Here is an 18,255-nt window from a genome sequence, read left to right as displayed (position 1 = left end):
ATTTGTTTTATTTAATTACAACCATTATAGTATAAATCTTTTTTTGTGTGCATGAATTGCAGAAAAATATTTAATAATTATTGATCGGATAATGATGATGATTTTTGATCATGTGGTGATTTTCGATCATGCGGGTTTATTTATATTTTATGATGGTTTATATATTTTTTGAACGTGTATTCTATGATGGTTTATATATTTTTGTGTCTATTTTAGGATAGTTTCTAAATTTGTATGGAAATGATGGTGATAATTTATATTTTAATGAACAAAAATGGTGACAATTAATTTTGTTCTTATATTAAAAATCACCATGACAATTATTGTTTATATCTAAATGGTGTATATATTTAAATCACCATCATTATTGATCAGCCAAAGAAAAAAGTGTTAACGTCATTTATTATATTTGTTTTTCATATTTTTCAAGAAAAATACCCGGAATTCTTTAATAGTTTAAAAATATATATTTTATTTTAAGAAAATATTCATGTTATACAAGATTAGTAAAAGTTGTTATCATAAAATAAGAAAGATAAAGAAGATCTACATTAAATTAATATCTTTAAAGAAGAATATTGTGTAAATTATTCTACTTATAATTTATATATTTTAATTTTGTTTTCTAATTTCAACTCTCTTATGTTTTAATGTTTAATTTTTCAAAAAAATGTTAGATTAAAACCTATTGAAAAAGAAATGTCCTAAAAAAATGACATAGGCTACTCAAAACTTTTAAAATAATTGCTGTCAAAAGGTTGTTATTATTTGAAATAGAATAAACCTTAAAAAAACATTATTATTTAAAATAGAATAAACCTTAAAAAAAACTGATGAAGAGCGGCATTTTAGTTTTAGTTTGTGTTAAATGTTTTATCATTTATTATATTTGTTGTTGATGTTTTCTTAAATATTTATCTTTGATTTAAATTAACGTTTACATGATGATATGTTCCTAGATACTATAACATGTATTAAAATAAAATATTATATCATATAATCAATGAAATATTACACTCCACTTTCCCGAGGTCGATTAAAAAAATGCACACGTAATTAGATCATGAACACATCTAAGATCAATAACAATAACATGAAAATGAGACAAAGGCTTTGATGAAACACTTATTAAAATCTTTTATGAAGTAAATTAAAATAAAAAATACTCATTTATACTTTGATGCGTGTGCACACTAAAAAAAATGGACAAACGGGCACGTAGTGTTATATAAAAACAAAAGGTTATCTATACCTATAGATAAAGGGGATACATCCTTTTGGCATGACCTATTTATTTTCCATATTTACCCTTGAGGCAAATTGTTTTTATCTCACACATAAATATAGCAGTTTTAACTCAGTTACAATATAATTGGTAGCCGTTGTTAACTAACTCCCAAGCATACCACGTTTCGGTTCTTTGCATACACTTGAGATAATCAGTTTCTGTTCATTTTCAATTGAGATTATTTGACGACTCACTGCCAGGATACCCAAGGATAACCACTAAACACACTTTAATCCAAGTATACACTGATCATGCCATCTATATTTGAAATATAATTCGTCATTAATTTTCTTTGAAAAGTACACTTAGTATACTCAATGGGAATCCTTTGTTTTACTCATTCAACAATTAACAAAGGCAATATACCACTATGAAGGCAAGCCCTTAAACTTCCTTTCTTTTTCATGTCTTTCAAATATTATTTTTGTTATCTCTTTTACTTGGAAAAATATATTTCAAATGAATAACAACCCCAAACTCTCTTATAATTCTTCTCCTTTCTGTTCGATTTATTTTTATTTGTTTTGAAAAATGATCATTTTCATTTTGAATCATTTCGATTTTGAATTTGGTTAAGTTTGATATTTTTAAATTTTCTATTTGGTCATTTTTTTCATGAAGTAACTGCACATGTAACTAAAGCATCTGAAAATCATCTCCCTTTTTTAAGTTTTGTTTTCTAAACATGTAAATGACCATTTCTTTTTTATTGCATATCTTTTTTAAGGTTTTATCTTTGTTAGTTAATTTATATCATGTAAATGATCATTTCTTTTTTATTGCATGTCATGTAAATATCCAAAAACTAACGAAAGAAAGAAGCAAATTTTTAGAATTATATGTTTACATGAATTATCATCTTATTATTTATGGTGTTATTTAACATATTAGAAAATCTATACCTATAGATAAAGGGGATACACCTATTTGGAGTGGCATATTTTTCTCCCGATTTTACCCTTAGATTTTTTAATTCATTTTATCCAATAATAATAATATGTGGCACTCATACCATCCTACACTTATGGAACAATTTAACAAAATATTTTACTTTATAACTTCTCACGTTTTTATTCCTGTTATCAAATTTAGCATAACTGCTACAAAATAGGAGTAGCAGTTACAACATATAGGAAATGGCAGTTTAATTTTAAATAATGGATGCTTAGATTTTTTAATTCTTTTTATCCAATAATAATAATAGGTGGCACTCATACCATCCTACACTTATGGAACAGTTTAACAAGATATTTCTAAATATCAGTGAATGTAGCCTCATACTTAAGGAGCGTCCAAGTAATCACCATCAATACAATCTTCCAACTACTGAACAAGTTGCGGCAATTATTGTTGGATGTGATGCAGATTCTATGGATTATGGAAGGGATATTAATGTCATTCGTTGTGATGGAAATCTCAAGAAAGTTCAAGAGACAAAGGGATATTATGATCCTTTGCAATACCCTGTATTGTTTCCATTTGGGACGCATGGTTGGGACATCAACACAACAAATTGCAATGGAGGAAAAGTGTCATGTCGAGCATATTACAGTTACATGCTTCAGGTAAATTTGGACTAATTTTAGTAGATAATCTACTTAGCTAAGTGTTGTTTAAAAAACTTTACATTTAACACCGACATTTTTTTCAATCAACTGTAGATTCGCCCAAATGATCAATCAATGTTGTTAAATACGGGTCGACTGTTGCAACAATATGTTGTAGACAATTATGTCAAAATTGAATCAGGGAGATTAAGGTGGATTAAAGAGCACCAAAGTGATATACGTTCTGAATTGTACCAATGTTTACATGATGCTTTGCATGTTGGTGAAACTAATGCAGGTGCAAATTCATATAGCATAAATATACAGTTTTAAATTTTTAATTAGTTGTACTTCTAATGCTAATAATTCATATATTCTAATACTAATGCATTTCATGAATCATCGTAGAGAACATTGGAAAAAGAACAATATTGCCATCATCATTTATTGGCGATCGTCGAGACATGACACAATGTTATGAAGATGGCATGGCTATTGTTCTTAATGGCGGTAAACCAGATATTTTTATAACAAAGACATGCAATCCTTCTTGGAGTGAGATAACATCAGAACTTTTGCCTTTTCAAACACCACAAGATCGTCCAGATTTGCTAACAAGAATATTTCGTTCGAAACTTGAGAAATTGAAGGACAATTTTATTAATAAAGGAGTCTTGGGTAAAGTTAAAAGCTACATGTATGTCACTGAATTTCAAAAGCGAGGACTGTCGCATGTGCATATGTTGTTGGTCTTAGAAAGTAACGATAAGTTGTGTGACCCAAAAGATTATGATAGTATGGTAAGAGCAGAAATACCTAAATTAGAATGTGAACCAAAGTTGCATGAAGCTGTTGTAAGACATATGATCCACGGACCTTGCGGCATAATCAACCGAAAGTCTCCATGTATGAAAGACGGACATTGTAAAAAAAGGTATCCCAAACAATTCTTGGATGAAACACGTCAAGGCACTGACTCATATCCCGAGTATAGGAGAAGGTTTGATGAGTCTGTATCGTTAGGTAAAGATAGGTCTGTCGATAATAGATGGGTGGTTCCTTATAACCCTTGGTTACTGTTAAAGTATGACTGTCACATCAATGTAGAGATTTGCAGTAGCATTAAAAGTATCAAGTATCTATACAAATATGTGTACAAGGGCCCTGATCGTGTGGCTATGGAGGTTCATAAAGGATCATACATGGATGAAGTTCAGTAATATGTTGATGCAAGATGGATTTGTGCTCGCGAGGCATTATGGAAAATATTTCGATTCACTCTTTACCGATTATATCCTTCGGTTGAAAGATTGCAGATCCACTTGCCGAACCGCCATCAAGTGCGCTTTTATGATCATCAGCAAATTGCAGATGTGTTAAATAATGAACGCAACTCCAAAACAATGCTCACATAATTTTTTGCATTGAATCTACGAGATCCACAAGCAAGAAAGTATCTGTATATAGAGATTCCAGAGCATTATTGTTGGAACAAGCGGGATATGGAATGGCATCGTAGGCGATCAACAAGAAAAGTTATCAGGAGAATCTATACGGTATCACCTTCGGAGGGAGATAAGTTTTACTTGCGACTGTTGTTATCGCATGTCACAAGTCCAACCAGTTGGGAATATCTTCTTACAAATAATGGCATGACTTTCAGTACATTCAAAAAATGAGTCGAGGATAGGGGATTTCTAGAGACTGATCATAGTATTCGTGATTGTTTGGTTGAGGCTACGAGTCTCCGAATGCCATATGCTTTACGAAGGTTATTCGTGACAATTTTAATATTTTGTGAACCTACTGATGTTAGAGGCCTTTGGATTGAGTTTTTTACACATATGGTAGAGGATTATCAAACAACTAATAATGTTGTGGAATCAGACTTAACTAATATGTTGTTGAAGGACTTGAATGAACTCTTAAACCTACACAGTAAAAAGATTGAAGATTATGATCTCCCATCTTTACCCCCTGATACAATAGACAGAGGTGCAGTTCCAAGTATCATACAAGAGGAGTTAGCGATCGATATCCCCAATGAAGATATTGAATATATTTCTAAGTTAAATAATGATCAAATGATTGCATTCAACACCATTATGAATGTAATTATTCAAAAACACAGTGGGGTATTTTTTGTTGATGGTCCAGGAGGAACAGGTAAAACATTCCTTTATCGAACATTAATGGCAAGTTTAAGAAGTAGAGGAGAAATTGTCTTAGCAACTGCATCATCTGGTATAGCTGCAACATTGTTACCCGGTGGTAGGACTACACACTCTCGATTTAAGATACCTATTGATATTCAACCGAGTTCCATTTGTGGTATTCAAAAGCAAAAGGATCTTGCAAATCTCATTAGAGTTGTTGTCGCAATAATTTGGGATGAAGCACCAATGACAAATAAAAATTGTTTGGAAGCCTTAGATCGATCATTACAAGACATTTGTAGCAACAATGCTCAATTTGGTGGAAAAGTTCTGATCAGGGGGGGGGATTTTCGTCAAGTTCTTCCTGTTGTAAGAAAAGGTATTAAGGCATAAATGATTTCAGTGTGTATTGTTCAGTCTCATTTATGGAATCATACCAAGATTTTGCATTTGCGTCAAAATATGCGATCATTGCATGATCAAGAGTTTGCAGAATTTCTTATTCGCATTGGTGATGGTGTTAAACCTACCAAACCAGATGACATGGTGAGGTTATCTTTACATATTTCAATCCCATGGGAAGATGAACATTCCATACAAGTACTTATCCAATATATTTTTCCTAATTTAGAATTGCATGGTTGGGATGCCCCATATATGGTACAAAGAGCTATTTTGACACCAACAAATGATGATGTCCAAAAATTGAATGATATGATTATCGATCAATTTCCAGGAGAAGAACATAATTTATTATCGTTTGACGAGGTTGAAGGAGATAATCATAATTTATACCAGCAAGAATTCTTAAACTCAATTGCACAAGGTAGTTTGCCACCATATATTTTAAAGATAAAAAAGGGTGCACCATTGATGTTGTTACGAAATCTAGATCATAGATATGGATTGTGTAATGGGACCTGGTTATTATGTCGTGGTTTATATATGAATATGTTGGATGTGGAAATCCTGACAGGAAGCAACGCAGGAAAACGTGCTTTTTTCCCTAGAATTAAAATAAAAACATCTGCAAGTGATGGTCTGCCTTTTGTCCTTAGTAGAAAGCAGTTTCCTATGCGACTAAGTTTTGCAATTACAATAAATAAATCACAAGGACAAACCATTCCAAATGTTGGAATATATCTTCCACGACATGTTTTTAGTCATGGACAGTTATATGTGGCTTTATCTAGGGGTATTTCACAGACTACAACAAGAGTTTTAACCAGGGAAGGAAAATTGAAAGGAGAAGATGGTGACTACATAAAAAATGTAGTCTACAAACAAATTCTTTTATCGCACCCGCAGGTATTTATCTCACTATTATCATGCAATAAATTTTAGATAACAGACTTTGAAGATAAATGGAACACATGGTAGGATGAACAAAGTATTTCATCCATCGGCAAATTCGACAATTAGGTGTATTTATCTTTTCCGTAATACGTATAAAAAAATTCTTGCACTTTCATCACTCTTTCAGTAACATTTTTATCATCCTCATTGAAACAGGTCAAGCGTTTGAAAATTTACTCCATCGGTTGGAGCTCCACAGTGATAACAGATAAAACACAACTTTGGAAAATGGTGAAAAGAGAAATAATATCTCAAAGGATGGAGAGATTTTAATTTAATTCATTTAAGAATATATTTACTCCAGATTATTTTTGAATGCATGAATTTAACTGCTATTTGTGGTTTATGTAAATAAAACCATATATATTTACTAAGTCCATTGTTTTCCTTATTTACCAGAAATCCAGGTAATTCATAAACAAGTCATAATTGTTGTTCTACCAAATCTAAACTAAAACAAAGTATCTCCATTCTCCAGGTATTATTTGTGTCAAAATAAACCATATTATATTCAAACAAGTCAAGTGTTCTGAATGTATTTCTTTTATAATATGAGATTTCGTCATGTATTTGTAATTTTTTAAATCTCAAGAGCGCATTGATAAAGAGATGTACGAAGAATTGATTCGAATCTTTATAAGGTAAGCAAAAACTTGATTACACTACTTACTATTAATTTTACTATCTTTTTCGATAAATTTTTTTCTAATTTTAGGGTCTTACATTTTTTCTTTACTACGGAAAACAATTGCAGGGAAAAAGAAAATACTTCGAATAGAGATTTCATGTTTTCGGCATTCCTCTTAAAGAACGTCATTGATTACACAGTATCAATATTACTTTGCATGCTTCGATATAATTTTGAATATCTTTATTTACCATTTTCAAAATGTAATAATATTATTTTTAATGCGACCTACAGTAGAAACCTCATAAAAAGAAAAACAAATATTTATTTTTCTCTGCTGTGCGCATTAAAAAAAGCGGGCAGACGGGCACGGGAGTGCCCGTCTGAACGCTAGTACCTATAGATAAAGGGAATACAAGATTTTAGTATGACCTTAATTTATTCCTTAATTACCCTCAACTTCCATTAAAAGAATAATCAATCAATTATTTTATATAAAAACTGTAATAGTATCTATAACTACTCTCATTAATTTTCCAAAACAACTCTCTCAAATTTATGGTTTTTTACAAAATATTGTCATGGAAAACTACTTCATTTCAATTGAATTGAAAACAAAGAGTAAGAATGGATTATGCATATAGTAAGTGAAAATTATAATTTAAAGTTGTATTGAAAATCTTAGTTTTTAACATGATGGAGATGTTAATGTGTACGGGAGAGAGATATAGGGAAGAAATTATGTAATCCTTTTTCTTTCTTATATATATTTTTTAATCTTTTCAGAACATTGTTTGTTGAATTAACAAGTATTGTGGGAGATTATTGTGTTGCTTTCATAATTGCTTACAAATTCGCTTTCAAAATAACATTACACGCGTACATACGAATAGTTTAATAACCAAATACACGTGTTATTTATTGGTTTTTATATGATACACGTGTTATTGATTGGTTTTACCTGAATTACAATCAGTCAAAAAAGAAAATCACTATCAAAATGTTACTATTAATTAAGTTATTTTATAACTGAATTACACTATACATGTATTTATATAGAATAAGTTACTTGAAACCTTAATTTGTTTTGTTTATTTGTTTAATAAACCGTGAGAAACATTTTTTTTATCTAATTTTTTTATGATTTTGAACAATCTATAACAATATATAAAGATCAAATTTAATTTTGGTGTCACCTATTTTCATTTTTTTATAATACGGTATTCCTAACCACCAAATTATTTCACTCACATTATTGATTTGCTTGAAAAAAAACCGATTGAATAAAATCACGTCACACCTCTCTTGTCAAGTTATCTTACACGGCATATGTTTTCAAATTAACCTAATTTATTAAAATTATTATATAGCTTCATAATGGTAGGGGTGATTAGGGTAATGGCTTAACATGAAAATATTATTAAAGACATTAATTTAATAGTCTAACGAGAATTTCACCTTACAAATGAATAAATAACATATCACAAGTTCATATGTCTCTATATCCGCAATATTTTACATAGAGTACACTAAAAATCTATGTTTCCAAGTACACTAAATACACTTAAAGAAATACCGGTGTAAATTTTAAAATCACTACTAGAAAGATCAGTTACAAAATTTAGTGATATTCTAAAGATTAAAAAGAACAATTTGTATAGTGAACTCTATGGTTAAGTGCAGGCAATTCTCTCTTTGTTTCTATCAAACCATACATGTTTCTTTCAATTGGTTTTTGGGGACTAGTAGGAGGAACTGGTTTCTGTTCTTCAATATTTTCTTCATTGTTTTCACTCAAATCTTGTATTTCTAATATCTCAACTCTTCTATTAGTCTTTTTCTTTATCTTGATTGCAACATCTTGAGGAATGAATCTCCCACACACAATTACCTTAGTTTGCTTCTTCTCTAGAAAATGGCTCTCCAACTCTACAATAAATTAAAACCAAAAATAAATTATAATATATAATACAATAAATTCTGAATTTCATTATTTTAATCTTGACCTAAAGTTATTTATTTTCTTATAAAACTGTGATTAATTATGTCTAACCTGGCATTTCAAGAAGGGCTCTCTTCACTTTTCTATAACAACCATTGCAATCAATATTGATCCTCATCACCATACAATAATACTGCTTAATAACAAAACAAAAAAGGATTAAGAATAAAATACAATATTTATGATTAAGAGCTTGAGAAAAACACAAATCATGGTTATTTATTAGAGAGATTACCTTCACTGTCATGAAATCAATCAGAGTGGTGAGAGAGAGATAGTGTTGAAGTCCAAAATTATGAATGAGCTAGCAAAAGATTAAAAGTGGATTTTAAAACTTTTAGAAGTAAAAAGGCTTATGATTATGAGCTGGTTAGCATTTTTCATATGAAGCAAAATGATTCTTCTTTGAATTGAAGAATCTTATTCTATTTGAAACAAGTTTTTAATGTAGCGTTGTTCCTCATATTATTCTTGGGTTCTCTGTTCCTAGTTTGTGCCTGCCACTACATAAACAAAGAGGAAGCATACTTTTCTGTTGAAAAAAGTGATTAATCTTATGAAAGAAAATGCTATGCTTCTCTGCTTGCAAAAATATTTTAATTTAATAGAGTGTCCATGTGTAGATAAATATAAGCATGAATAATTTAAGGAGTAGAAAAAGGAAACTTGGCTATTTCATAAAATTAATTTTAAATGTCTTGAAATTCAATTTTGATTTAATATTTCATAAAACAATTTTTTTCAAATTTTTAATAATATAATTCTAAACATATTAACTGAGACGTAAGCAAGACTTTTATGCTTGAATTTTAACAAAATATTTATAAGTTTATTACCCTTGTCTATGAGAGGTTAGTTTTATTGGAAGGATAGATTTGCCGGTTTTGGTGTTTTAGTGATAGGATGATTATGTTGAATTTAGTGATGAACTTTATCTATGTAGTCATTTTGTCTTTTTCATGAAAATGTATGTCTCTGTTTGGAAAAAGTTGGTTGGTTTATAGGAACGTTTTTTTTTGTATGGGTGGCGGGTCTAAAGGAGGCTTTAAAGTTGTGTGGGTTGAGTGGGAGGATGTGTTCAAAGTCAAAAGTGCAAGTGAGTTAGGGGTTAAGGATCTTACATATGTTAAGCTTACCTTGTGAAGTAAGCGAAGGTGGAGGGGGCTCTAAAGGAGATGATAAAGTTGTGAGGGTTAAGTGGAAGGATGTGTTCAGAGTCAAAAGTACATGTGGTTAGGGGTTAAGGATCTTAGACTTATTAATCATTCCTTGTGAAGTAAGCGAATGTGGAGGATCATTTTAAATGTGTCTTCGCTTTGGAGTGATATGTGTAAGGCGAGGTATGAGCGTGAGGCTTTTGGTTCCCCTATGGGAGGTAGGGAAGGCGGTCTTAAGAAAGTGTCTCATTGGTGGAGAGGTATTTCTCTTGTTAAGGGTCCTACGGATCAGGAGTCCGACTGGTTTTCCGTATCTTGTTTGAAAAGGGACGGGATGGAAAGATGGTCAAATTTTGGCATGATGTATGGATAAGGACTACCTAATTATGCGTTTTCTTTGAGAGATTATTCCTCATCGCATAGTAGAGGTCTCATGTGGTAGGCTATATGGGTGTTTGGGAAGGGGATGTCTGGGTTTATAACTTTAGGTGGAGGTGGAATATTTTGTTCTGGGAGGAGGAGTTCCTTAAGGATTTGATTGTCTTGGTTTCAGGTGTTGTTAGGCGCAACCAATATTGTTAAACAATTGACTCTAAGCACAAGAGGGGATTGAATTATGAAATTCAAAATTGTGATTAATTTTAAGGTTTAATTACTTAAGAGGCAAATTGTGCTAGTATTCAAAAAAATCGAGAGAAAAATAGCGGAAAATAAATAAATCAGTAAAGCAAATGAAGGAGATAGAGTTAGAGAGACGGCACTAGAGAGATCTTCTTGAGATTTCACTATAATATTGAGCTTTTATTGGTTATTCCCACAAACCCTTGATACAAGTGAATCGAGATATTTTAGACTAACTTATCCCCTCAACCCAAAAAGAGCTTTTCCATGGGATGAACTCACGAATCGAGTATAGATTTTACATGGTGATCTCAATAACCAAACATAAGTTTCCAAGTTGAGTTCTATAACCAAACATGAATTTTGCAAATGGTTGGTCTCAAGAACCAAACTCAATTCTTCAAGAGTATTACACTCTTGAAAATAATAATTGTGGCACGACATCAATACCACTCTTTCTTCACAAGCAGTTTTCACTCACAAGGCATTAAGGTAATTTTTGTGAAAGAAAATATTTAAAGAGAGATAAATTATAAAGAAATAGGAAAATCCTGAATTCTGGTGTTAAATGAAGGGAGGAGAAGCCTCATTTATATAGGAGACAAATTGGCTTAAATTGTAAACAATCTATGAGCCGAATTAATCGCCTAATCAATTAGGTGCACCCAATAATTGATTATTTTGGTCCAAAAAGTAAGGTTTTGATATATGGTCATTGCTAATCATTAAGAGACTGTCATTATTGATTATGGACTTAACTAAGCATTATCTAATCGATTAGGCACATAATTTAATCAATTAGACAGTTTAAAAAATTATCCTAATCAAACAGATAACCCCTCAATCAACTGTTAAACCTTGAAAACATATTTAGGTGTATGCGTGTGTGTGTGTGTGTGCATGTGTGTGTGTGTGTGTGTGTGTGTGTGTGTGTGTGTGTGTGTGCGTGCACGTGCGTATGTGTGTGTATGTGTGTGTGTGTGTGTGTTATCTTAGTATCTTAGGAGTTACTCTCCTACTTTCATAAGACTTTGCTCACTCAGACAGACACGACCAGGTGAGCTTTCACACTTCCTTTATTTTACAACTTTAAAGCTTTCTAGTTCATTTGTCAGATATATCGATCACATAACCACTTCACTAGAACCTTGAATCTTCTAATGGACGAGGCTCGAGATATCATCAATTTAATCACCATCATCATAAAGTTGAAAACATATCACCACCTATTCTTGCTAAAAAATACTAAAAGGTTAACTTCCTTGTTCTAGTTCAGGGAGAGCCTAAAATGAATAGTTGAAGTGTCTGTTATGTGATACTTTCATGTTTATTTCATGCCTTCTACCCTCCAAGTATCCTCCTATTTATAGGTTTCCTTCTCCCATTTCATGACTATTCATATCCTTCATAAATTCTCATGGCAATAACGTTTGTCGCCCCTTATAATTGCATTTTAACGGCCGCCTCTTCAATAGTTGTAACTGTAACACCCCTTTTTCTACCCCAAATCATTTAGCATATAATCAGAGTAAATAAGCACGCATATAAAGAAAAGGGCGTCACATCGACGTTTTCGAAACTTAAACTTTCAAAAACCAACAATACACATGGTCATTCAAAATAACACATTTCACTCATCATGAATGTTGATTCCTTAGGATTGGCATTAATTTTAGAAAACAAATAATGTAATCATCTCTGTTGTTTTAATATGTTGGGTTGAAGAAATTCAACATCTGGACCAACATGTCATGTACGATGTCACGACATCAGGTCTGTGACATCGCACATGTGTAGAAAACTGAATTAATTAATTCAGTATATATTCTGGGATCAGCAAGGATATCTGGTGAATATCCTAACTCCCATGTGGAGGTCTTGAAGACTCAATCAGAAGATATATAGGCTCAAAATATGGAGATATATATGGAGAGATTCTAGGATTGAAGACCTTGTTTGTAGCAGAATTTTTCTGCTGAAGTTGTAACAGCAAAGAACAAGTCTGCTGCGATTTCTGAAGGCCCAAATCCAGTTGGGTGATTAGGTTATAAATAGCTGATTGTAACCTAGTTTTTGTAAGCCTCTTAGAATGAGTTTTTAGGGGTGTGTGTAAGGAAAACCTCCCAATCTGTGGGAAGGTTACCATGTGTATCTCAGTGGTAAATCCTGAGAGTTTTTGTAACTCAAAGCCTGTAGGCAAGAGTGATTTTGTTCTTGAATGAAGCTGTGAAGCAAGTTCAAGGTGTGTGAACATTACATTGTAGTTGTAGTGATAGGAATGGAAACTGGAGGTTTCTATCTAGGAGTTCCTAGGTATAGATTGCATTGGGTAGGGATTAAGTGATGAGTTGTAAACGGGTGAGTTTAACTCTGAATTGATACTACTAATAGTGGATCTTCTTCCTGGCTTGGTAGCCCCCAGATGTAGGTCATGTTGGACTGAACTGGGTTAACAATTTCCTGTGTGTGTTTTCCTTCTGCATGTGTTTATTACTGTCATAACTTAGCAGGTATTCCAGTCAGCTTATCAAGATGATAACTGACCTGGCATACAGCCTTCTGTTTGAATGTCAATCAGAAAGTTGTAACATTCATCAGGGACAGTACATACTGAATGATAAGTAGGTTAACTTTAGTTCAGTATTTATTTAAGTCTGTTCTTTTCAAGGATAACAGACCTGGCTGAAGGATCATAGTGAAACTGTCAAACTGGATGTTTTGACAATTGATACTGAAGGCTGATACTGAAGTAGAGACTAGTTGGTCTTTCACAGTATTGCAAACTTAGCACAGCACGTTTCCAGAACATAACATACTCAGCATATGTTCTGGATGTCGAACTGAATGTTGTAACATTCATTCCCAACAGCAGGTGCTAAAGTGTAGGATGATTAGTTTTTCTGGTTCAGTATCTTTCTCAGGCTATTCTTCAGGGAGTCAACAGCTTAGAGAAAAACCAGGAAACCAACTACTAACCTACAATTAATGAACCTAACAAATAACCTAATTGTTAGCAATCTAATAAGTGGAAATTAGATTAACATGTTCAACCTTTAATTCAGGAAATACAAGTAAAAGATACACACACGGGAACAATGTAACAGATGATGTCCACAAACAACAGTAAAACATCATGCTGATAACTGTGGAAGAAAACAACAGAAGTGAGTGCTAGGTTTGATTTCTGTTGAGTCTTTCTTCCTAAAGCACAGAACCAGGGGTTCATACATTCTAGGGTGACATAGAATGAGATGTCGTGACATCTGTGAACCGGTGCATATTAGTACAGTGGTTAATAACTATCTTGCTGTATTAGTTACAATGTTAGATCAGATGTCATGACGTGGTGGATAACATCTGAATTCTGACTACACCAGAATTACAATTGGTATCAGAGCAGACATCCTGTTCTGTCTCTGGATGAGATCCATGGGTGATACTTTCTGGTATCTTGCAAGGAGTTATGGTAGTACTAATGTTGGAACCTGTGGAAGGTTCTGGAATTTCCCTGAATGGTCCCTTGAAGTAGGTGGATGGACTATTCATGACAGGAAGGATGTGTACCTGTATCTGGAGGTTGGCAATTGGCCTGTGGATGGGACATCTGTGCCAGTATTGAATCACATTCAAACTTGGTATAGACTTGGAGGCTGATCTGGTGAAATGTGTGTTCATAGGTTGAGTTGTATTATGAATTCCGCTGCATAATACCTGGCAAAACTCAAACTCTGATGCAGTTTCCCCTCATGTGGATGAAAGGCTGCTGCATTCAAGATTTCATCATAACCTCTGAAGATGTCAAAGCTACTTGAGTCCCCTCAAGTCCACTCATCATGATGTTCTCACGTCAGGATGGTAAGAATCACTTGATCACTGATTCTTTTACACTCTTGGGTAGTGTATATGAAGACCTTGAAGATTTTCAAGAAGGGTTTGTTCCAAGGAGGTGGAACTAATGTTCTATGCGATGTTAGAACATGTTGTTCAACAAGTATGCAGCTACTAGTTGAAGAGCAGGTGTTTTTAGGTGTCAAACAAAGGGATACTTGTTTGGAACCTACTCCTGACCTGGAAGAGGAGACATCTGTGTGTGCTAAGTTGACAAGGGTAGGGTCAACTGTGTGTATGCTCAAGAAGGTCACATGTAGAGGCCTGGTCTCTAGAAGTGGAGTTGGGTGAGATGTGACATTGAGCAATTCCTTGCTGCTTGTCCTACTCCTGTAGATTGATCAGGGATGGATGGCTGTTCTCTGGAGTACTATGGAGTGTTGTAAGACAAGTCCTCTGGAGGCTAGCAGTCAACAATGGGGTAACCTGACTGCCACTTCATTTCAGAGGATTGGGACCATGAACCTTGCTATTCAAGCACCACGATAAGAAGTGGCAGTTCTTTCAAGGAGTGAGAATATGAAGATTCATAGGTTGGTTGATGAAGTATGTTATGGCAATGCATATCTGCTATTGACTGGTGTTCCTCGAGTACTTATGGTCAGCTAAAGTCTGATTGGTGTGGTAGGAGTTTGCGTAGGTATAACTCATAGAGTTAGTTACCACTGGTAGGGATGAAGTATGTCATGTTGAGACATATCTGTACAATACATGGATGTTGGTGTGAAGTTTCCATGATTGTTAATTTGAGGGGGAGTTTTGGTTAACCTCCTCACATTTGGTCAGCCTAGGGTCTGGTTGGCTGTTGACCTGTGTCACATGGGTTCTGGTGGTTATGTGACACATTTGCAAGGAAGAATTCATCTCTCTTATTCCTAAGGGTGAATTTAATCTGGGAAGACTTTCAAAATTGTCTAGGTGCTTGCAAGCAGAAGATGTTGACACAAGAAGAGTACTTTCAAAGTAGTCTTATGGTGGAAGTATCTGAAAGGATAATTGGGAAAGGATTTAAGATCAATGTCTACTTGTGCCAAGTACAAGTGTTTAATTGATTATCCTTGGAGCTCAAGATAACTGATGTTCTTAAAGATGTTGGAACATCACTTCTTCAAGACCCTGTGCAGAATCACAGGAAGGATAGTACATTGGCTTATGATCTATCTCTTTGGTGGCAGCAAAAGCATATGATCTCTGAAAAGGTTTCCTGGCAAGAAACATGACTCAGCTGGGTATGTACAAGAAGAAGAAGACATCATAGTCTTGATGGTGGTCACTTGGATCAGTTTATGTCTGATCTAGGTAAGGAAGTGCATTAGCTTATGCACACTGTGGAGTCAAGAACGAGTGGCAGCAGTCTTGACATCATGGAAACAGCCTTGCCTTAGGATGTGGAATCCTTGGTAGAGCTGAACGATTAGTTTCTAACTGGTCCTTCTGAAGACTCATACATCAGAGTGTCTGATGTCTTTGGAGAAGAAGCAGGGATTCATCAAGGTGTGAGCTTGGATGACTTAACTGCAAACCTGCAGGATGGAGGTTGTTTACTCAAACTTGATTCCACAATCAAGTCTATGAGAACATTGAACTCTTGTTCTATGAAGGGAGGAAGTTCTTTCAAGTGGCAGAAGAAGGAGCTGAATTCAACAGCTAGATGTCAAACCACAATGTTGTGACATTTGGCTCAACATCAGACTCTTAGTTGGTGAAGTGGCACATCAACTTGAGATAGAAAGGTCTACAGGGTTGTAGATTGGATACTTCAAAAAGCTTGAAGGTCTAGTCTCACTTGAAAGGTCAGAATATCTTTGGGAGAAGTCTGATAAACTTGGGGAGGTCAAAAAGCAGCATTTGACCTTTTCATATGAGGATTCATGAAGGAGGTAATCAACCAGTGACAATTGGTTCACCTCAGAAGTGAGTTCGAAGAATCAAGATAATCAACATATGGCTGATTATTCTTGAGGAAAGTCTGAGACAAATTACTCTTGAGTAGAAAAGTAGTAAGTTGAAGACTAAAGGAGGTGCTTTCTATTCATCCCTTGGAGCTTGTGGTAGGAGTTCTGAGCTATCTATGGAAGAGTATCTCTTGTAATGGGATGAAAATGTATGTGTCCCAATGAATGTCTGGGTTCTTCTTGATCAACCCGAAGACTCAATGGTATCTGAAGACTATCAGATGGTGTGCCTTGTCCTGGTGTGAAGGATGTCCCAACTGATGTTAGAACATCCAGTGAAGGGGTCTTCTGTTCTGGTTAGAAGAGAGATTGACACAGAGTGTGAATGTGTTCAGCTAAGAGGGTTGAACAGAGGGTGTGCTCTTGAAGACATGAAGATGCGTCTTGTGTTTTCCATTCATCAAGTGGTCTGGATTCTCTATGAATCAGGAAGTATGTGAAGGTCCAACTTTGGGATGTTGGATATGCCCCTGGGTGATCTCCAATCTTCAAGAGGAGAGTGGGGTGTCCATGACAGGGGGAGTTCTGGCCTTGAAGCTGCAAGTAATCTTCAAGCTTGTGGTCTATGTGTACTCAGATAACCAGGTATGGCACCTTGTCAGCTATCAGGATGCTGTGTCAAGGCTGAGTGAGCTGAAGAATGTCTGACCGAATGTCATGACATTGCCCTGGACAATGCTGCTAATTCCTTCTAAAACTTAAAGTCAGTAGGAATTATGAAGGTGATGTGTCAAATTCTGGTAAACCCGAATAAGCCAGATGGCTACAGCTGTATGGTACAGGGGGAGTAACCATCTGCTGAAGTGTGGGAATTTGACTGTATCAGTGCCAGATGTCAAGTCTCTACTGGAGGTATGACAGGAACCTTGGAAAATGGTGAATACTAGCAGAATGCAGGAAAAAGCCGCGTGAAATATTAAGACATCGCATGCAACGTGTCTGACTGCATATATGGAATAGTCTCCATGCACTGGAACGGCTGTTTTGGGAAAGAAACAGTCAGGAGCTATAAAAGGTATTCAAAGATAATCTGAGATTTTGTTGGTGATTCTCTGACTGTTTCTCAGCAAAAATAAATGCATCTTGACCAAGCATTTATTTCTACCGGAAATTCCTAGGCACGGGCTGGGCTATTTAAAGGATGCAATAGCCCTCTTCCTCTCACAAGAAAAACACTCCATTCTCAGAATCATGGGGTATGTTAAGGTTTGGGCAAGCTGCGCCTGGATCTGGTTTTGTGAAGGGTGCCTTTACAAATGTTTAGCTAAAAAGGGGGAGAGAAATATAGTCCTGGGGTTGAGAATGTACCAGAAGCAAGCCAACTGTGGATGTGGCAGCAAACAGAAGTTGGCATCAGGCACAAAATCCACCAACTGGGCTAACCACTTGTGTCTTGTGATCTGAGTTAAGAAGACAGTTGTGCCTTGTGATCTGAGTTACATTGTCTATGTACTCAGCATTACATATTCTTCTGGAAGCTCTCCGGTTGAGGGGAAGGGTTCTGGTACAACTGAGTCGTGTCCCTCTTCTTCCCCATGTACACCAACTTTGGTGTTTGTGGTGGTGGAGCCAATGACGGAGATGAAGAGCATTCCCAAATTGGGATGTTTTGTCCAGTGTACTGTTTATTTGTTTTAGCTAAAATTTGCCAAAGGGG

General features: G+C 34.6%; 3 protein-coding genes across 3 annotated transcripts; 2 read left to right on the top strand and 1 right to left on the bottom strand.

Moving 5' to 3' along the window:
• The first annotated feature begins 4,679 nt into the window (after nucleotides 1–4,679).
• Nucleotides 4,680–5,384, top strand: LOC127091829 (uncharacterized). Its single transcript, XM_051030543.1, has one exon. The coding sequence runs from the start codon at nucleotides 4,680–4,682 to the stop codon at nucleotides 5,382–5,384; it is 705 nt and encodes a 234-aa protein (XP_050886500.1).
• Nucleotides 5,385–5,453: 69 nt separating this feature from the next.
• On the top strand, nucleotides 5,454–7,125 carry LOC127091820 (uncharacterized). Its single transcript, XM_051030531.1, has 2 exons — nucleotides 5,454–6,299; nucleotides 7,063–7,125. The coding sequence occupies exons 1-2, from the start codon at nucleotides 5,454–5,456 to the stop codon at nucleotides 7,123–7,125; spliced, it is 909 nt and encodes a 302-aa protein (XP_050886488.1).
• Nucleotides 7,126–8,550: 1,425 nt separating this feature from the next.
• On the bottom strand, nucleotides 8,551–9,525 carry LOC127115802 (uncharacterized). Its single transcript, XM_051047252.1, has 3 exons — nucleotides 9,213–9,525; nucleotides 9,029–9,110; nucleotides 8,551–8,904 (listed from the first exon to the last, which is right to left on the bottom strand). The coding sequence occupies exons 1-3, from the start codon at nucleotides 9,222–9,224 to the stop codon at nucleotides 8,615–8,617; spliced, it is 384 nt and encodes a 127-aa protein (XP_050903209.1). The 5' UTR covers nucleotides 9,225–9,525; the 3' UTR covers nucleotides 8,551–8,614.
• Nucleotides 9,526–18,255: the final 8,730 nt, after the last annotated feature.

Source organism: Lathyrus oleraceus, chromosome 1 (assembly GCF_024323335.1).
Source record: "Lathyrus oleraceus cultivar Zhongwan6 chromosome 1, CAAS_Psat_ZW6_1.0, whole genome shotgun sequence".
In the NCBI taxonomy this organism is placed as follows: domain Eukaryota; kingdom Viridiplantae; phylum Streptophyta; class Magnoliopsida; order Fabales; family Fabaceae; genus Lathyrus; species Lathyrus oleraceus.
The sequence above is the reverse complement of the archived record's forward strand: the minus strand, read 5'-3'. Positions and strand labels throughout refer to the sequence as shown.

Excerpts from the sequence above, each read along its gene's own strand:
- LOC127091829 (XM_051030543.1), top strand. The coding sequence starts at position 4,680 with ATGGTAGAGGATTATCAAACAACTAATAATGTTGTGGAATCAGACTTA.
- LOC127115802 (XM_051047252.1), bottom strand. Across the intron at positions 8,905-9,028 it reads AGCCCTTCTTGAAATGCCAG|AGTTGGAGAGCCATTTTCTA; the intron begins GTTAGACATAAT and ends AATTTATTGTAG.
- LOC127091820 (XM_051030531.1), top strand. The coding sequence starts at position 5,454 with ATGCGATCATTGCATGATCAAGAGTTTGCAGAATTTCTTATTCGCATT. Across the intron at positions 6,300-7,062 it reads TTCTTTTATCGCACCCGCAG|GGTCTTACATTTTTTCTTTA; the intron begins GTATTTATCTCA and ends TTCTAATTTTAG.